This window comes from Salarias fasciatus, chromosome 12 (genome assembly GCF_902148845.1).
Source record: "Salarias fasciatus chromosome 12, fSalaFa1.1, whole genome shotgun sequence".
Lineage (NCBI taxonomy): Eukaryota > Metazoa > Chordata > Actinopteri > Blenniiformes > Blenniidae > Salarias > Salarias fasciatus.
In genome coordinates, this window is record NC_043756.1 from 11,369,081 (window position 1) to 11,388,789 (window position 19,709).

At 44.4% G+C, this 19,709-nt stretch overlaps 1 protein-coding gene across 11 annotated transcripts in view; it reads left to right on the forward strand.

Moving 5' to 3' along the window:
- mef2cb (myocyte enhancer factor 2cb) overlaps positions 1–19,709 on the forward strand; it is a 60,654-nt gene that overhangs the window by 36,792 nt on the left and 4,153 nt on the right. For 2 of the 11 annotated variants that reach the window (XM_030104350.1, XM_030104353.1), the window contains exons 4-8: positions 9,399–9,542; positions 12,189–12,378; positions 13,187–13,234; positions 17,639–17,811; positions 19,282–19,411. In XM_030104350.1, the coding sequence (XP_029960210.1) occupies positions 9,399–9,542; positions 12,189–12,378; positions 13,187–13,234; positions 17,639–17,811; positions 19,282–19,411 (685 nt within the window). Of the gene's footprint in view, positions 1–9,398; positions 9,543–9,756; positions 9,895–12,188; positions 12,379–13,186; positions 13,235–17,638; positions 17,812–19,281; positions 19,412–19,709 lie in introns of all 11 variants that reach the window. The other 9 variants (XM_030104351.1, XM_030104354.1, XM_030104357.1 and 6 more) reach the window with 6 other exon arrangements.

Sequence of the window (19,709 nt, forward strand, 5' to 3'; positions counted from 1 at the left end):
CAGGTACCTTGAGGAGAGAGTGTGCCCACACCGGCTCACTGAGAACCTTGCACAATGTTGAATTTGGCAATAAAAGACAGTTTCCCACACGAACTCGCTGCTGAAAAAAAGACTACTTTAGTTGATTTTACTGTCATTTCACTTAGAAAATGTTCCTCATTAGGTTTTCTTTTCTTTTTTTTACTTTAATAAATTCTGGACGTCAACAAGACATGCGATCCCCCTCTGAAGTAGCACTGTGCTCATGTTCCGCCTCGCTCCTATGAAAATATTTTCCCGCATGTGTGCTATTCTGCGTGCTTATTTGGTTTCTAAACACCATGGAGAACATTAGCCTTGAGGAGATTTCTGTGTTGATCAGCTCCCCGAATGACTTCTTCTCGTGGCTCCCGAACACTGTATAATTACTTTGACTTGAATGTAATTTATCCTCCATTACTTTTACACGTGTCAGCATCCAAGAGAAATAAAGGGGGTCACATCCTATCTTGAGCACTTCAGTTGTTCGCAGTAAATCTGCGCGTAGTCATTTCGCGGTTTTAAAATAGGGTGCATGTGGTGTGTGCATGGGGCGGAGGTAAAGGGGTGGGGCTGTCGCAGCGTTCACAGTGGCTCAGTGTTTACTAGTGATGAAGCGATCAACAACATGGCTTGTTTTTCCTTGTGAGCCGAGGATTAAGATCTGAAACTACTTTGACTAAGTAAATTAACCTTTTGACATTGGCAGGCTAATAGTATAGAAGGTTGTTAAAACAAAGACACTCGTGACATTTTTTTGTGCGTGCTATCATCAAGAGAAAAAGAAACAAAACGTGCAAGTTAGTGAAGAGCAGTTTATTTTAACAAGTGCCGGAGGCAAGGAAGTTGAAACAGTCCAACGTGCAAAAGTCATATTTACTATCTGTCCTTCTTTCTTCCTCACAAAACAACACGACTCAATTGCTCTCTATAACACCAGTAATTAAAAATTCTTTTTTTTCTTTTTGAAACACAAACACTGAGTTATGACATTTTGAATATCACTCTTGCTCACTACCTCAATAATGACTCCCACACCTCCAGAACTGTCTGCTTATTATAAACAGAATCTATTCACACAACTGGATATAGTCGTTGCAACTTAGGAAAAGAAAAAAAAAAGATTATAGTGATTCATTTTTCTGTCCGTAGAGGTTAGGGTTAGTATGGATCATAGATACCAGACCACATGTCTGTACAGTAGGAGTGTCTGTGTGTTCAGTCAGCACGCTTCAATGTGGCATAATGTGTCGAAATCACTGCATGAAGCAAAATCCCATAAACAACCGTCTTTTTTTTCTAATTCCCTTTTTTTTTCCAAGAAGTGCTTCAAAAAGTAGTACTTTTCTAAAAATAGTGTGTGGTGAAGCTAAAAATAGTTGCCTGGCTTGTGGTACTTGCTGGGAAAGGATAGAAGAATAGAACTGGGATCGCTCTCTCTCTCTCTCTCTCTCTCTCTCTCTCTCCCTCTCACTCTTTTCCATCCTTTCATTGCACCCTCCGTGTGTTTCAAACTGGGTGGGAGGGGGTTGTTTTTGAAACAGGAGTGAGTAAGCAAAGTGTCAGGGTGTTCATTCAGCCGCCCCTCTCTCTCTCTCTCTCTCTCTCTCTCTCTCTCTCTCTCTCTCTCTCTCTCTCTCTCCCTCTCTTTCTCCCTCTCTTTCTGGAGACCACATGCATAAGATCATTGGTGTGGGACTCTGCGGTGCCTCAAAAAATCAGAGCCCTTGAATACAGAAGTCTTTAATTTAATTCTCCTGCTAATCTATGCCACACGTCAGCAGGCAGAGTCTTCATATCTGTTTTTGAAAAGGAAAGAAAAAAAAGTCCTTTTATTACTCTTGTCCGAAAAATCAAGTACTTTCAGCAGGTCCGTGTCGGTTACCAGTCTCAAACACATGTGAGCGGCGCCAGCCTCAGACGTAAAGAGAGCAAGTTTACTGAATTCCTATTTTATAGACTATATGCCTTTTTCCCACTTTTAAAGAGAAAAAACAAGATGGCAGATAATATGTAAGATTTACAAGCTCAGCATTTCACTCCACATCAGATGCCCACTGACCAGAAAAGCAGAACCACAGACGAGAAATTATACCACTTGGATTTCTGTCAGAGGTGTTTTTTAAGGTCAATACTTAAAGCGGAAGTCTGAGGTACTCACGCAACAACAAAAGGAGGTTTTAAAAATAGCCTGTTTGAAATGTGCCAATATGTGGTCCCTGTGGTGAGGAGCAGTGAAAAAGGCAGGCCACTTCTGACGACGCGCTGCCAAAAGGCAAGGCTTTTCCACTACACAACCCAAAACAATTCATGCCAGCCATTAAGATGAAATGATGCCTTGTTCTTTGAAACTATTTGTGGAAAATTCGGAATAATGAAGATCTATTTTTATAGATGGCATTCCCTGCTCCGCCTAGCGCTCCCCCTGTGGCCCCACCCCGCTGCTGCCATGACTTCTGCTTTGGGCAGGGTGTGGAAACTCAAGGTCACAGTATAGAGGTCAGCCGGCTGGTCATTGTTACTCAAGGCCTCCCTCAGGCTGCCTTTTCCTGCTGTGGCACCACGCGATAAGAGACAGAGAGACAAAAGACGCTAAGTGACGGTTAGGGGAGGCGGTAGTGGGAACAAGGAGATGGATCACAGGGGGACTGGAATAGGATTTGAAGTTTTACACACTTTTAAATTCACCCATTTTTACTTGAAGGAAGCTGGCGTTAACTGTCTGCTAATCTTTGAAACAAAAAAAAAAAAAAAAAAGACTTGGAAATTCTAAACTTTGCAGATAAAAATGATTGATAGCACCGTGCAGACATCGCAGTCACATAGTCACATAAACGGGTCATATGCCGTAGCAGTGTAGGAGGCATGTAAAGCTAAGCTCTGTGTGGAAAATATACACAATTCAACCTCAACGAATTGATTTCTATGTTGCATCAGAAAGTCGTACGGAGATGTTCTCCTTTTTTTTTTCCATTTAAATGGATAAGAATTATACAACTGGAGTGTAGATGGGATGAAAGATGGTTAAGGGTGCAGACATAAGTGCCCTCTTTATCCAGTTTCACTGAGCTGGCATTGTGTCTCATAATGTCTATCTGGCTAATTATACAGTGTAGTGACAAGTCTGAATGACCACTTTGTTCCCGGGGCCGGGATGCTGCTGTAGCAAACAGTGTTGGATTCTGACATGTGCTTAGTGTGTGTCTCTTCCATATGGGAAACACAGCACCATCTGGTATTCTGCTGTGTACTGGCTTGCTAAGATTGTGTGTCTGTGAGTGGGCTCTCGTCTGCAGCGGGCCCTTCTTAAGAGTGAATTTAGCACATGCGCCATCACAATGGCACAGTTTGGAGAAAAGTGGAGGAACCTTGTTGCGCACAGTACCCTTTCTCAGTCTCACTTTTTTGGCTCGCACACTGACTGTAACACTTTTTTTCTCTATTTTCTGTTGTACTACTCACTCTCTTTTTTTACATTATTTAGTTCATAAAGTAGACCCCAAAAATCTACAAATCACAGTTTTTACTGAAAACGCCACTGTCTTGCCCAGAAATGACGGATCCCCGGCCCCGGGCTATGATTCCTTGACGATTGCGCAGCAGGGCACCAGAGGTTAGGGGATTCAAAGCCACAAAATCACTGAAAAGTCATTGATGCGCTAGTTGGTTCGATCAAAGCATCACGATGCACAGATGATGACTGCAAAAAAAAAAAATAGAAAAAAAAAAGCACACCACACACACACACACACACAGACAGGCTGGGACACACTTTGATTAGGGGTTCCATTCCTCACATTGGTAACCTACAAACTCAACCATCTCTCCCCCGAATCATTCACACACACACACACACACACACACACACACACCGTGTAGCCGTCATCCATGGGCATGCCCCTCGACATGGTCCTGGCATGTTCAAACCACGCTTCATGAAACTGTGGCCCTCTTGCCTTTGGTCTGCCATCTGCTTCCAATAAACTAAGCCAGCCTGATCCCTCTGATGTTCCCTCCACTCAGAGAAAGAAAGAGTGAGGGAGAGAGACAGAAATGAGAGCAAGCAAGAATGAGCCAGACAGGTCAAAAAAGAAGTAGAAAATAAATGGAATAAGAGCACATTTGAAACATACTATTACCCCTCCCTGCTGCCAGTACAGTCACCCTGATAGTGCTTATTGTGCAGTGGTGATGGGAGGTCTTATCCACTGTGCGTCTACTTTATGACTACCTCCTTATTATTTGATAGGAAAGGAATAATGCCTCTCTTCCTCGGCTCACCTCTACTGACAGGAAGCCACGTCGTTTTCAGTCAGCCTGCTCCGAAAAATTAGATTGCCAGTTGGTAAAAGCAAACAATGGCTCCCTGTGGGTTTCTTAACTTTCATCCCCTGAGCGATTGCGATCCAAATCTTAGATTTGTAAGTTCATGTAAAGATCATGCTAAGATAATACACTACATAATTTGTACATCAACCTTTGCTGCATTGCATTCCAATTTCTGTGCTCCGTGTGAATAAAAAGGCGATATAATTACTGCGGCCCATAGCCCTGGATGACATTTTCATAGAGATTATTTAGGGGCCTGCTTAAATGTCATTGTGATTCACTTTTGAGTCCTAAACTAGTTACTGAAAAGTTCTCACTGCCTTCTGTAGGTACACTCTGTGCCATATACCCAGCCTACACAAATTCTCAAGCGAGGTGATTTGGGTCTTTGAAATTCAGATGCTGCCATGTCCTCAACGACTACGTCTGATAATCAAGAATAAGTCAGTGTTTCCTTACCGTTTTTCACAAATCAAACTAAGACCCCAGAAAAAAGAGTACATTTCACTGTCCATTTATTATTATTTATCACATAAATAATTATTTACCACATGTGGAATTGTTAAAGATGCTTGTACAGGACTTATAAGATGTGCTGTAAAACCATAAACTGCTCCATTTATGGGGGAAAAAAAGAAAAAAAAACTACCAGTATTGTATTATCTGCTGTCTTGGATCTGCTGAAAAAAAAAACAGACGGTGTTGACATAGATTTAGAAGCACTATTATAATCTGAGTGTTTTTGCTGCACTGATGTTGTCAGTCACTGAGTCGAAGACATTGAGAAACATTCACTGGCCTGGCTGTCGCCAATAGCCATAAACACAATATTGAATGTGTCATACCCTTCAGCCACTGCCAAGATAACTGCAGAGGGAAGTGGTCAGCAACGCAGCTTTTTCCAAAACACAGCCCATCAACTATCAGAAATAAAGATGTCTCCGTAAAGCCGACAGTGCTTTGACTGTGTTTCTTGGGCGCGTTGCAGAAAATGAGACAAATTGGACCGAGGTAGTGAGACAGAGACAGACTGAGCGGCAGACTGAGACGGAAAGATAAGGGCAAGACGACGGATAGAGGGTGAGCCGGGTGGCAGAATGCCGAGCAGACGGGTCCTGGTATGGCGGGAGCTCTGGGCAGGCGTCAGCTGTCCCTAGCAGACCCCCCGGGGCCACCCAGAATTCACACCCAAATGCCCTCCACTGTTTTTCTCAAGAGCTCCATGAAGTTTTCACCAACACCCCAAACTATGAAAAGAATAAAAGGCTGGATTCACGCCTACAGTAAAAACATAGGACGGTGTGAATCACTGTACTTTCTAACTAATGCTGGTCTCTGATTACTTCAAGCACAGGTTACTTTACCAAAGTTTCCTTAATTCAGTAGTTCCTCTTAGACCGGCCCAGTCTAGGACAGCTTAGCTGAGGGTGTAGCGCTGAAGGGTACCGATGAGACGGGCGTCTCAAGTATGTAGGACACCTTGTCTATGCTGTGCCTGCTTCACACAGGCCCTGCGAGTCGAGTCATGAGGGAGCATCATGAAGAAGGAGTTTAATTAGGAGCAAGCCTCCAAAGGGGACACAGAGACACGGAGCCAAGCGAGAAGACACAGCTTTTCTGCTTTTTTGCTTCGTTCCTCCTCGTCATACTTTCCTCCCTCTACTCCCTGTAGCTCCTCTCTCCAGCACCCCGACTCTCTGTTAGTTTGTGCCTTTAGAGGTTTTACTTTCTGTCTCCCAATCTTTCAGTGTTTCACTCTTTTAAAATGGTCTGACTGGCTTTCTGCTGTTTAGGATAGTTAGTGAGTTTATTAAAGACACAAAAATTGATCCATAGAATGGAAATATAATACAAAAAGTGTAAAGAACATCATATTTGTGCATACAAAAAAGCAACATCAATACAATATCTTGAATAAAAATGTACAAAACAACAATGTGGAGAAATATATGAGTTAATTTTAAAAGTGAATGCATTTTTATTATATTAACATTGATAAATGTTTTTGAAAACAGAAGCAATACAAAAGCTTTAAACCGTTTGGGTTTTTTTTTTAATAAAAGATACATAAAATTACATTTTAGTTTATCAAAATTTGATACAGTCATTGTATTATTTGCAGGAGAGTTTAGCCAATTTTTTACTTTTTTTTTTTCTGTAGTTTTCATCCAGTGATCCAGTTGTTTCTGAGAGAATCCTGCTTTTAAGTTAGGTCTTCATAACTATACTCCTATATTTCCTGAAGTAATGTCAGAGTAGGTGCTCTTATTCAAACGATCATTATTCCTCCAGTTATGTTGAAATGTAAGTCTTGGAAAAAGCTTGCAAAATGATGAGAAATCGATTGAGGGCTACGGGGGAGCTATGAAATGCGTACATTGAAAGGGCAGATCGGGAAATTAGCTATTAAAGTAAGATAAAATACGTAGGATGGAAGTAGGGCAGTGGAGTGTTGAAGTGGAAAGCACCAGACGGAGAAGCCCATCTAGGGCTATATGTGTGCTCCCACAGATCTGATTGGGTGTTGGGTCCTGTGTCAGTCCTTGGCAACAGGTGCGATGTCTTTAAACAGGTGGGCATAACAGGGATAAGTGGCATAGCATCCTTGTGCTGCACTCTAAATATGCTGAGCCCTGCTGGAAAGCTAAGCCTGTGCCACATGCTTCACAGTCATATAACACTCCTGCCCTGGCTGCCTGCACCCCATCAATGCCCAAAGCAACTATTGCCCAACCCCCTGACAGACCACCAGCTCAGTTACCCCATATGGGTGTCACCTTTAGCCCAGCCCTCATGCTCCTCTACCAGCAATGCTCCACGCCTGTTCTTCCTAGAATGGAAGTGAATCTCTCATGCACTTTGTGCTGGTGGCAGTAGGTGGAAATCTCTGCAAGTAGGAAGAAAAGTTGTTGTTTTTTTATTTATTTATTTTTTTTCCTGTGTGCATTCTCATGTGAAAAGAGAAAGGCCAGCGGTTCAGCTGTTGTCAGTTCGATATGATGCATCGCCAAGGCCAGAATGAAACTACACAAAAGAAATAGCAAAAGTTTTACATCTCACGCCTTTGCCAAAAAAGACAGCATGCCTAAACCTCTGCAACCCCTTTGTTCTTTTGACTCATCCTCCTCAGATAGAGCAAGAGTGCCTGAATCACTGTAGGTCTGTTGGAAGTCAGATCCCCTGCATCGCCTTGGTTGATTTGTTTGGTGTGATTTCCTGAAGACTGTCAAAGATATGAGAGACGCTTTCAAATTCAGAATTCCAGATTTCCACTCTGGGGGCCAAGTGAGGATTCAGAGAGAGAAAAGGAGAGCCAGCAAATGTTGACACACTTACAGTAGCTGCTTCGCCACGAGACGCCTCAGGAATCAAACAGTTATCACACGCACAAAAGAAGCCCTGTAAGTTCACTAAAACCACACTCAAAACAGGCCTTTGTTGTGCTGACATGAGAGATGACTGGATTTTTATTTGTTTTCTAAGCAGGCAGATCGCTCCCTGTCATTTCTGTTGCTGGATGTGATTGAGTAGCTCGCACTCATATCTCCTGTGTGAGTGAGTACTGACAGAGACAAACAAATGAGAGGAAGAAGTTCACTGAGATTAACTTATCTTAGCATCTATCTTCCTCCTTTCTCCTGCTCAGTCTCTCTCTCTCTTTTTTCTTGACTCTAACACCTACTCTCACACACCCACACACATGCACACACAAACATACTCATTCCCCTCTTCCCCCTCCCACGCACACACACGCACATGCACGCGCTCGCACAAGCAGACACACACACACACACACACACACACACACACACACACACACACACACACACACACACACTCTTGATCAGCATCAAATACAGGGTGTGCTAAAGTAAATTTAATTACGTCTGTCTGATATGGAGCTTCAGATGAAAGTAGGAGAGCGCAGTGTGAAGCGACGACTGCACAGACAGGAGCAGGCCCGTGATATTCCTCCTGTAGACTAATCTCCCTTTATTAAAGCCAGGAGGAGAGTGGGAAGGAGGGGTGGGGGGGGTGGAAAGGAGGAGGAGGAGGGGGTGTCTTTGATGAGATCTCTAACTGTCAGCTACTGTACTTTTCTTCTCTCCCCGCTCTGTCTTTGTCTCTCACTTTACGAGGCAAATGAACACCGCACCTATCGCTGCTTGCCTGCTTGCTCAAGCAAACATAGCCCCATGCTATCACACACAGTAATGCGCTCTGAAACTTATCCCTGTTGTTAAGGTTGTCAACAATAACTAAAAAAGGACAGAGGCAGTTCTCCCCTCTCCTTTTCTCTCTCTCCCCCTCACTTTTCTTTGTCTGTGTCTCTCCTCCAGTTAGAGGGAGTGGTGAGCCAGTGGAGAGTGTGGGTTTTCTGCCTGTCTGCTATTTTCTGGCCACTCTAATGGGGGCAGGTGGCCATCAGGTGGCCAAAACAGAAACTGCCACATTTAATTGTACATACACCACAGTCATGAACCCGTGCACCTCTGCTATTTTTTTAATTTGATTTCATGGCCTACTGATGATTATGGTTATAAAATGTCTTTTACTTTTGCAACTGTTCCCTTTGCTGTGTAATTTTGAGGTTTTAAGGTCCCATGATTTTCTCGTTCGGTCAGGATTGTGATCATTTGTTGTGTCATGTTAGTACTGGACGTGATTAAACCATGTGTGCTGTTTGTTACCGATGTCTAGCTGCATTTTCTCTTACTGACAAAACAGCCAGTGTATTCTGGTGTCAGTCCAACTGTGTGTGTGTGTCAGTGTGATTCATTGACAAGCTTCAAGACTTTTTTTTTTTTTACATGTTTCTATCAAACACACAAAAATTTCTCCTGAGAGAAAAATGTTTTTTATTCAAAATGTGTTTTCATTCAATGTTGCCTTAAATTGTTTTTTAAAACTTCCTCCAAGTTGTCGTTTGTTCACATTCGTTCGAAGAAGATTTCTCCACATTTCATGACCATTTGTCCTTCCAAGCTGTTCACCTGGGTTGCTGTTCCCTAAAGCCCTTCAACTATGTTGTACAACTGCTCTATTTGCAGACATTGAGAAAGAAGGGCCTAAACGGCTGTGACAGCCCAGACCCCGACGCAGATGACTCGGTTGGCCACAGCCCTGAGTCTGAGGACAAGTACAGAAAAATAAACGAGGACATTGATCTGATGATCAGCAGACAGAGACTGTGTGTAAGTACTTTTCATTGAACCCAGAGCCTTCCTCACACCTCTCTTTCCTCTCTTTCCCCTGTCCCCCCCCCCCCCCCCTCCCCACGCTTCCTGTCGCTTCATTCTTGTCTCCTTGTTATCGTCACCTGTTCCCACCACCCATCTGTACGCCGCTTCGTGTGTGTGTGTGTGTGTGTCTCCCACCATCCTTCTCTGTGATTGTGGGACCTGGCAGGCATTGAACAAGAAGGAGAACAAGGGTGGCGAGAGCCCGGAGCTCGAGTCCGCTCTCATCCTCACCCCACGCACTGAGGAGAAATACAAACAGATTAACGAGGAGTTTGATCACATGATTAAAACACATAAGATACCTGTAAGTACTGGGTTGAAACTATGTTGCATCCACAGCAGGCTAACACAATGCTGACTGGCAAGCAACTGTTTAGCTAACCCGGCTAACCACCATTGTTTGGCACTGGACTAATTACACAAAGTGAGAGTGAGAGTCAGACCAGAGTGACATTATACAGTGTATTTAGAGTTAAGAAATTACAGTGCTTTGATTCTGCTTGCTTACAGATGAGGAGCAGTCCTCTAATTTGGCATTACTGCAACCATAACTAGCGGGCTCTTTCTGCTATTTCCCTCGCAGACTTTCGCATAAGACAAGTTTTAACCTCACTCAGTTCCCACCTTGAACCCATGCTACCCATAATGCCTTGCCTGCCTCCCAGGGGAGGTGTGGTCTGCATGTGCTTTTCCTTTTCCTGGACAAAAAACACAGTGCTCGGTCACCCGCGTCAGCGGGGACAGACATCGAGGCGGTGAAACAGCAGCAGATGTCCACAGACTGTTCAGAGTGTTTTCCTAATTCACAATAGACGGTAGTCTCTCGCCACCTTGCTGAAATAGCTTAGTGTAATTTCTAGTTGCCTATCTCTGTTAGTGAATGCATATATTAAAACATGTCAACCAGTGGATTCAGCGTTAATTGATACAGACGAACTTAATCTATCCCCAGCTGCCAAAAACCACAAAATAGAGGCTTCTTTCTATGTAAACTGAGCCTGCTCCTCATTCCCAGCACCCCATATTGAAATGGTTAGTGCTCTGGCCTTACGCAGACAGACAGGGATAATTCCACGGTAGATAATTCAGAGAACAGTAGAGTCTCGGCCGTGTGGAGCAGCAGGAGATGTGGTTAGAAATAAAGGCTGGGGCTGGTGAGCTGCTGGGGTCGGTTGGGTTTGGGATCAGAGAAGGGTGGGGATGGGGGTGGAGCTGGGTGTTTGAGGGGGTTGTGGGTGGGTGACTGCACACAACAAGTGGCAGTTCAGAGTGTGGTCAGGGTGGCTGCCAAGCACTGGGCCTCTGGATTGCTGGGGACTGTTGCGGGGAGCGTGGGGAGAGGCAGATGAGGAAGATGAATGAAAACAGGAAGGATGGCACCAGTTAAGGGACAACGCACAGATGAGCATTCACACCCCGCAGTCGGGTGTGTGCGCACGCAAATGTGCACTCGGTATAGAGCTGGCTTCCCTGTTCGCTACAAACATTAACAGAGAGAGAATCATTAACTCTAACAACTCTGGCAAGGAGTCTAAAATGGAAGAAATTATGGGGTGGCTAAATGAATGAAATAGAACCAGAGGCAACCCCTCAGTGGTTATAAAGGAAAGCATCCACAGGGTTTGGCCTGTCTACTCCTGTGTAAAGTTGTAGTAAAAGTCAAAACGTGCTGAGGCCCACAATGAAACTTTGTTGCAGTAATTATCATCGTACAGTGAAATAATATTTGGCCTGCAAAAAAGTACATGAGCAAAAAGGAAAGAAATTGAAGTAGCCAAAGCAGCGCTAAAGAACATATCCCACTTCGACGTAGGCCAGGCTGATGATCTCCCTGATGCACTCTCTCTGTGGCTCCCAGACACATGGCAGTAATTTAAGGCCCTATTTTATACTTCCTAAAGCTAACTTGCAGGATCAACCACTTCCAGGGCGCTCCCAAGGTTAAGCCCTTCTGCCAAGTGACACAATAAACATGACAAACTAGATGCCTGGGGCTGTCAAGATACCTCTACTCATGTTCCTGATGAGACTGCTGACTGATCGCCGTCTACCACTTTAAACGCTTAGTATTAGCTCCTTGTAACACGAAAATAAATTATTCCTAATTGCAGTCAGTTTTTCTGTCTTGAAGCTACTTTTACAAGTAATACTGCCGGCTTTTTAGCAAGGTGAAGACAGGCTGAATTATCTGCAGTCCTGTATGAAGAGCGGCACACACCACCGGCTCCATTCCCGTTGAACCATAGCCACATGGGCTTTTGGATTGCAATAAAGCAGGAATGTTTTTAGCAATGTAAATACTTTGACCTGAGCATTTAATTCCTGAAGCGCAGCATTCGCCTTTGCAGTGGAAATCTGGCTATATACTTGGTCCAACAGACTTGTTGTTTCAGATTTCTATTTCTGTAGTTCTTATATGGGTTTATCTGCATAAAACTCTTTATAGTTATGATTCTGTTGTCTTGTTTAAACTCTCCATCTTTCCTCTCTGTGAATCTTTCTTTCTTCAAAAGTGTATTTTATTCATTTCTCATTATTTTTAATCTAATCACAACATTATCTGTGTCTCTTTTTCTTTCCCCCCAATCTCTTTCTCAGCAGGCTGTGCCCCCATCCAACTACGACATGCCCGTGTCCATTCCCGTTAGCAACCAGAACAATCTCATTTACAGCCATCCCGGCGGGTCCCTAGGCAACCACAATCTGCTGCCCCTGGCGCACCACGGCCTACAGAGAAACAGCATGTCTCCTGGAGTTACTCACAGACCCCCCAGTGCAGGTAACACAGGTAGGGCCTCACATGCACTCAGGCACCCATGTACATGCTGTTAGTCCATCTGCCCGTCTTCTCAACTGTACCCATACCTGCCTGTCACGCTGTTAGGCACACACACATCAAATGTGTGATTTATTTCCTGACAGCTGCCCACATTATTCCAACCTCAAGGTGATGCAATCCATCCTGCAGTGATTCAAAAAATGTTCCTCTTAGATATACATTCAGAAGCTGTCTGCTCAGGATTTTCTTTAAAGTGAGTCGATGATTTAATGCTTATTCGAATCCCTGACCACAGTCTCACTGATTTAGTAGGATGTTCTACTCATAGGATGTCTGGTGCTATGAATAGGCCCAGAGCTGCTGGTGACATAAGCAAATTGGGCCTGTTGGTTTGTTATTGTTGTCCAAAAGTCCTTTTTCTGTCCCTCCGGTCTGAAGGCTGCTGCCCACACCCTCACCCTGTCATTACAACTGGATGCTAGAAACGCCAGCACAAACTAAATATGAGTTTTGGCGCTCGCTGCATCCACACCAAACCGCACACGCTCCGGACCCTCCCACTCCTCCACCTCACATGCCTTAAAAATAATAATGTGTCATTTGTCTTGGACTGCAGCTTAATGTATCCACTTGGAGTGTCCAGCTTGTTAAGGTTCGAGTGGGAAGCAGTGTTGTACTGGCGTACACACACACACACACACACACAGCACATTGTGCTTTAATTGAGTGGGAGACAGCAGGCACGGTGGATGTTATGTGGGTGTCCATCCTCTAATGGTCGTCTCTCTTTTGCTCTGCTCTCTGTTTCATCTTACAGGTGGCCTCATGGGAGCTGACCTCACCACTGGCGCAGGCACCAGTGCTGGTGAGAATGGCTTCATCTTCTCTCTCTCACACACACACACACACACACGTCTGCTAACACATACACACTGTACATGGCACCCACTCACCCACTTGGGGCTATAAAATGCATGACTAACGCTAACCCAAACCCGAGTGGAGATTTGGTTCATGATGTGTTGAAGTTAGTGGTCGTAGAGTTCATCTGGGAATGTTTGCTCAGTGCCGGGGCTGTGACACATCCTGTCTGTGTTCAGCTATAAAATGCTAGAACAAGTGAGGGGAAACTGAAATAAAGTCGCGTTGTACACCGACGTCGCAGGGCTGCCCGAGGAGAGACGGCAGGATTTTGTTCCATTTATCCGTATCACCTTGCAGATATTTTGCCTGCAACCAAACTGAATCAATGTTAAGAGTTGCTTTTCAATCCATAACGACTGCTCTTCGAGAATCATGTGAAGCGATGCTTCTGTGACTCTTGTTTGTCTGTGGCTTTTGCCCCCCGGAGGACATGTCAGGACCAAGTTTATGGCAAATCAACTCCCGTTTTAAAGGGTTAAATTTTACGGCCTCGGCATACAGTGCAGAGTGTAAAAATGGAGAACTGGGGAGGGGGGGGGGGGCGTCAATGGGGCACAGCTGGGCAACCTCGTCTGGCCCCCGAGGCACCGTCACAAGGGGTCAGTGCCTGGTTTCTCTGTCTGGTCACTCATCGCACACACAGATACATACGCACACACAACAGGGCCGTTTGTTGTGGCGTGTGTTCCATTGACGGCGTTCGGCCGTGCGTGCTTCAAATGTAGCCTTTGTGTCACAATGCTGAGGGAACAGAGGCGCTCTGTGAGAGCTGCGCGTCGCTCAGCAGCGGCGAAAAACACAACGTGGAGCGAGAGTCATGTGGGAGCTGAAAGATTCCATTCAACGCTCTCTTAAATCTCATCTGGGGGGGGAAGAAAAAGATCGTATTTCGGTGGGGCGGGGGGGGGGGGCCTCAGTGATGAATATCCACTAATGGTGGAAGCATGTGCGCAAAGGAGAAACAGTGGCTGAACACAGATGGAAGTGTTCTGCGAACTTGGTCAGCCATTTTAATGATGTTCCTCCAGCATCAGTGCGAGGTGGCCCCGCCACGTCTTCCCGATCCTTTTTCATTCCTTTTTAAGTTTTGATAAGCACACTATACAAATAGCTGTCAGCTCAGTGTGTATGTCTTAAGTAGCACAGAGGACGCCTGTGCATGTCTCTGTAAATACATGTTTTAGACATTGCAGTTCTTTTTTGCCACATGTTTTAAATCGAAAAAAAAATATTTGTCTGGTAGCATACAGATATACTGTGCTTCAGTCATATCTGGTTATAATCCTTCAGATTTGGCTTCCAAATTTCACTGAAACATCATTTTGTTATTTATCCAGTGTAAGCACTCCCACCTAAAGAAATAAAGGTCCCCAGATGATTCCAGTCCACTGTAAATAGGCCATGTTGCTGAAAGGCTGACTCATCATGTCCCTTCTATGGAAATATTGTGGAAAAAGTGTAGATGTGTATGTTTGATCACTTATGCACGCTGTAGTGTGTTCGATCTGTCAATCCCTTTGCTGGATAGAAGAAAATCTGTATGAGATGAGGAAAGGGAATGTGTATTTTTTTTTTTAAAAAAAGGGGAGCTATCAAGGCATTAGCGTGTGAAAACCTCTCCGCCTCCGTTTGTGCTATTAAATGCCTGTCATCTCTGCGCCGATCGGCAATCCTGTCACCAAAGCACAACAAGGAATCGCAAGAACCCCCTGTCTTTTCTCACCTTCACCAATTACTCTTTTAAATGTGTGATGTATAAGGTACATCTTTACACCCGTCCTGGTCAGAATCACAGAGAAATGTCAGCGTAAATGCGCTCAAATGTTCACTAACAGAAAGCCAGCTTCACCCGATCCCACAAACTCAGTCTTGGCAACACCTCAGATCAGCTGCGCAAGTAGTGAGCGTGACGCCTTTAATTCAGTTGGAGGAGTCGGGGTTGAATTGTACATTTGTCGAAACCGCAACGGAAGAGTGTCTGTGTATGGGGAATAGAACGGAGAGCGCCTGTTAGACCACAACAGGACATCAGAAATTTGTTCAGTAACCGTAAAATGTAAACCACACCTCTCCTTTATGTGTGTGTGCGTGTGTGCGTGTGTGTGCGTGTGAGCGGAAAGGGAGAAAGTCATCACTGTCTTGCCAAACACATGCATGTTGAAGCGTTCTCACTAACCGTGGAACTTATTATTAATCAGATCGCAATCCGTCATCTCTAACCTGAACCTGAACACCCCCCCCCCCCCCCACCTCCCCTTGCTGCAGGAATAGCAGAACCCTGCTTATCTTAATCTCAGATCACATTTTGTTCTCTAAGTGTGACTTTTTCATGGTCGCAAAAAAGACCTCTTGCTGAGCTATAGTTAATTTTGGTACTTCCTCTAAACAGTTGATGCCAGCCTGTGCTGCAGCTCCACTGTGTAAAAGGAGCATTCAAGGAGGACCAGTATCATATCGCATCTTCAGAACATCGCGTGTTTGAGCCAGTGGATCTCTACTGAATGCAACATCCTAAAATCAGGGTGATCTCGCCATAGAATGAAATAAAATGACTCATAGTTCTTGCTTCATTAGCTTAATTGGCTTGTGATTTTTACTTTCGAAGTGCTTAAGGACTGGCCCGTGCCACTCATGATTATAGTCGTCTAGCATATAATTGACTGGACCGCAGCCATCTCCACAGGGTGGCAATACACAGATGTCTGATTAATCGTCACCGAGATGCAGTCGGCGTTATCTTGACCAAAGTGTGTATTAATGTCTCTCTGTAGCTCACTGTCTTTTTTATTCATCTGTACAGAAACACTGGCGTACTTCCTGCTGGGTTATTTACTAAAGTGTTTGTGTGTATGTGTGTGCGCATGTGTGTGTGTGTGTGCGTGTGTGTGTGTGTGTGTCTGTCTCATTCATCTATCTCCACATGCACCCACTCCATCTCACAAAGGGCCAGCGATGAGAATGAGAGAGCGGGAAAACTGAAGAGGCAGCTGCCTCTTTGCTAATGTGGGATTGACATTGAATCTAAGAGGGTCCAATACAAAACACACATGTGCGTCCGTACGCGCGGCTCGCGCGTGTGCAGTCATACGGCTTGTTTCACAGAACCTCAAGTCTTTTCTTCGCTCATGTGACAGAAAGCCGGTGCCGTGTAGATTCACGAACATCGCAAAATTGTATACCACAAAAACATAAGATGACACTCAAAGCCTGTGTTGACATCAGCTTGTACTCGCACACACATCACACATGCCAGTAGAGACACAAACACACACACACACACACTAATAGTGGCACACACAGTTTTTCTCTCTTTTCCATCAGAGGGACTCTTTTTCTTTTTTTCTTCTTTTTTTTCACCGCTAGCGGTAGTTTACTCTTCAGATTGTTCAAATTGAGCTTTTGAGACTTTTCATTTCCAAACAACAAAACCCTCGCTCTCAAATTAAACAAAGATCAGCAAGGGAAATTGCCCAGGAAGACATCTGCAACTCATTTTCCCCCGGAGTATATGATTAGGAAATTCATTTATGTCTAACGTATAATTCCTGCCCGTCTTTCAAGTGGGAAGGTCCACACTGCGCCCTGTGTTCTCCTCCCTGGAAGAAGGAAGGAGAAGTAAGGGGAAAAACAGCCTGCGGGATTGGGTTAGAAACAAAGACTATGTTGCTTGCAAGAAAGCCCCACTTTCATTTTTTTTCTTCTTCTTCTTCTTCTTCTTTTTAAATGATGTCACTAGAATTTCACCCCCACTGGTTTGTGGAGGAAAAACGGGTGCTGCCTTTGGCCCTCCGCGCTGGGCGAGCGCAGATCGAGTGACAGCGCTGAGGCAGGGTCTTTGTCTGGAAGAACCACAGGGCCGTGTTTAGCTGAGATGGCCCAACGATCCGTCCGTGGTCTTGCTACCAGTAATTAGATGTTTTTACAAGCCTCGCTGGATGTTGGAGGGGTTCACGTAGCCTTTATTGACAGTGACAGAGGGAGCGGGCGAGCTCCTCTCATGTGGATGCTTTAATCTTACGACTCCCAAACAGAGGAGGCTGATCGGAAAGGTTAAAAGTCTGTTTGACTCTGCTTCCACCAAGCAACATTTATTAGTCGCTTCAAAACCGGTGCGCTAATAAAATTCCTACCGCAGCAAAGTAAAGACGAGACGGAAACACTGAAAAGGAGCACAAGGTGAAAATGGATTCCCGTAGTTCTTAATTAGGCTGCAGCATCATGGACAGCAGGAGATTCAGGATTCATTAAACTTTTGAAGAAGGTCTAATAACACAAATCTGTGTCTTTGTTTCAAGCGCCTTTTTTTTTTTTAAATATTTCTCTGCCTCTTCCCTTGCTCTCCTAGGAAATGGATATGGAAACCACCGTAACTCGCCTGGTCTGCTGGTCTCTCCAGGTGGAATGAACAAGAACATGCAGGCTAAATCACCCCCACCCATGAACTTAGGCATGAACAACCGCAAACCCGACCTCCGCGTGCTCATACCTCCTGGGGCCAAGAACAACATGCCATCCATTGTGAGTCTTTTTTTTTTAATATATATATTCTGAATCTTTTGCCACTACTCTCCCTTTCCTTGCCCACTCCTGCTGTAGCATATCTACCTGCCTCGATATCTGGCTGCTTCATATGCTGCCGTCTGCTGCTTTCATCCCTTCATATCAGGCTTGGGGTCATGATTTAATGTCTGTGACAGACATTTTTGTTGTTCTCCAATGAGCTTTACCAGCATTAAAGAAAAACAACGTCTTCCTTCAAAATCCTCCTCTGGCCCAAGACTGATTCACTGTGAGATAGATCTCCCCTGCTGTGTCTGTGCGTGTATTTTGGCACTTATACTCCACACCCTGGTATCTCATCTCTTTAAATTAAAGAGCAATGAATTAGCGTAGCTTAAATAGATGTTTAGCATCCTCCACATTAGCTGTGTTTCCTAAGGCAGCTTCTTCCCTGGATGTATTCGTAGCCACCAATTGCTCACTCACACTCACTAATTTCAATTTATTACCCTCCCCTCTCAATGCCGTCAGTCAGAGGATGTTGATCTGCTATTGGTAAGTCAGACACTCAAATTTAGAATCAAATCAACCAGAATGGTCTAAATAATCTGAAACGTTTGGCGTTTTTGATCAGAAACAAGTTAAGGTAGTTCTCACTACTAAGGTTTTTGGACCTGAGAGCATTGATATTCAGTGCATGCTTTCATGACAGAGTTTTTTTACAGGAAGAGTTTTTTTCTTTTTTTTTTTTTTCTTATTTCCAGAAGTGTGTTCCTGACTCCACAGTTAGTTTCACCTTTATTGTTGCTGACTCTGCCGAAGTCCTGAATGTCACCTCATGTGACATTTTGTGAGGGCACATAGTGCCATCCTGTGGTGCGTCCAGGTAACAGCAGCCTGGCCTCTTTTTTTTTTTTTTTTTTTAATTATTATTATTATTTTCTGGCACAGCCCTTGTGCATCTTACTCCTCCCGTTCCCACTTCAGTCTTTTCCACCTGCACGTCGGATCCTGTGTTGCACACGTGCAGCTCGCAGCTTTGATTTCTCAGACTTTCAAAATGAAGGGCAGCGAAGGAGTACACTTTCAAACCTTCATTATTTTCTGACAAACCACCCCTCTGCCAGTAAAGTGCCTTTCCTTTGCCTTTGCTACCCTGTGTTGCCGTGGAAACCCATGGCGTTACTATAGCGACAGCGGCCCTCGGAAAAAGGGTGGTAAATGATAGGGTTGGCAGGGTTCAGCCGTGCCGCATGTCAAGTGATTAATTTCCCCAGAAGTTGGCATCACATTCATTCTCCCAGCATCTGTTAGGTGAAAGAAAGAAATGAAAAGAAGAAGAAAAGAAACGAGAGAAAAAAAAAACTTTCTTATTTTATTGCAGATTTTTTGTGTGTGTTTTGGTGTTTTGTCTGAGAGTTGATTTCATGTTCCTCAAACCTCTCCCGTCTTTTGTTTTTCCCGATCTCCTCCCTTCCTCTGTCACAGAACCAGAGAATAAACAACTCCCAGTCTGCTCAGTCATTGGCCACCCCTGTGGTATCAGTAGCAACTCCCACTTTACCAGGACAAGGCATGGGCGGCTACCCATCTGCCATCTCCACTTCTTATGGTACCGGTACGTATCAGTGTGGGTTTGTCTGATGAAACCTTTACGCACTGAGTCTCTCCTGTTGTTTGTTACATTGTTTCATTCTGCATTTATACTTTATGTTTTGTTTTTTTATACGTATCAAATGAAAATGGCCAAGCCAAAAATTTCTGAAATGTTGTGCAGTTCTTTTCATGCAATTGAAAGTGTTCTTTTTTTTTCTTTTTTTCAAAACCCTTCTTGATACTTCTTGCTATACAACCCATCCAACAGCAGAGGGTGTTATTGCTCCACCTTCCGCTGTGGGAAATGTTCTCGGTGGTGT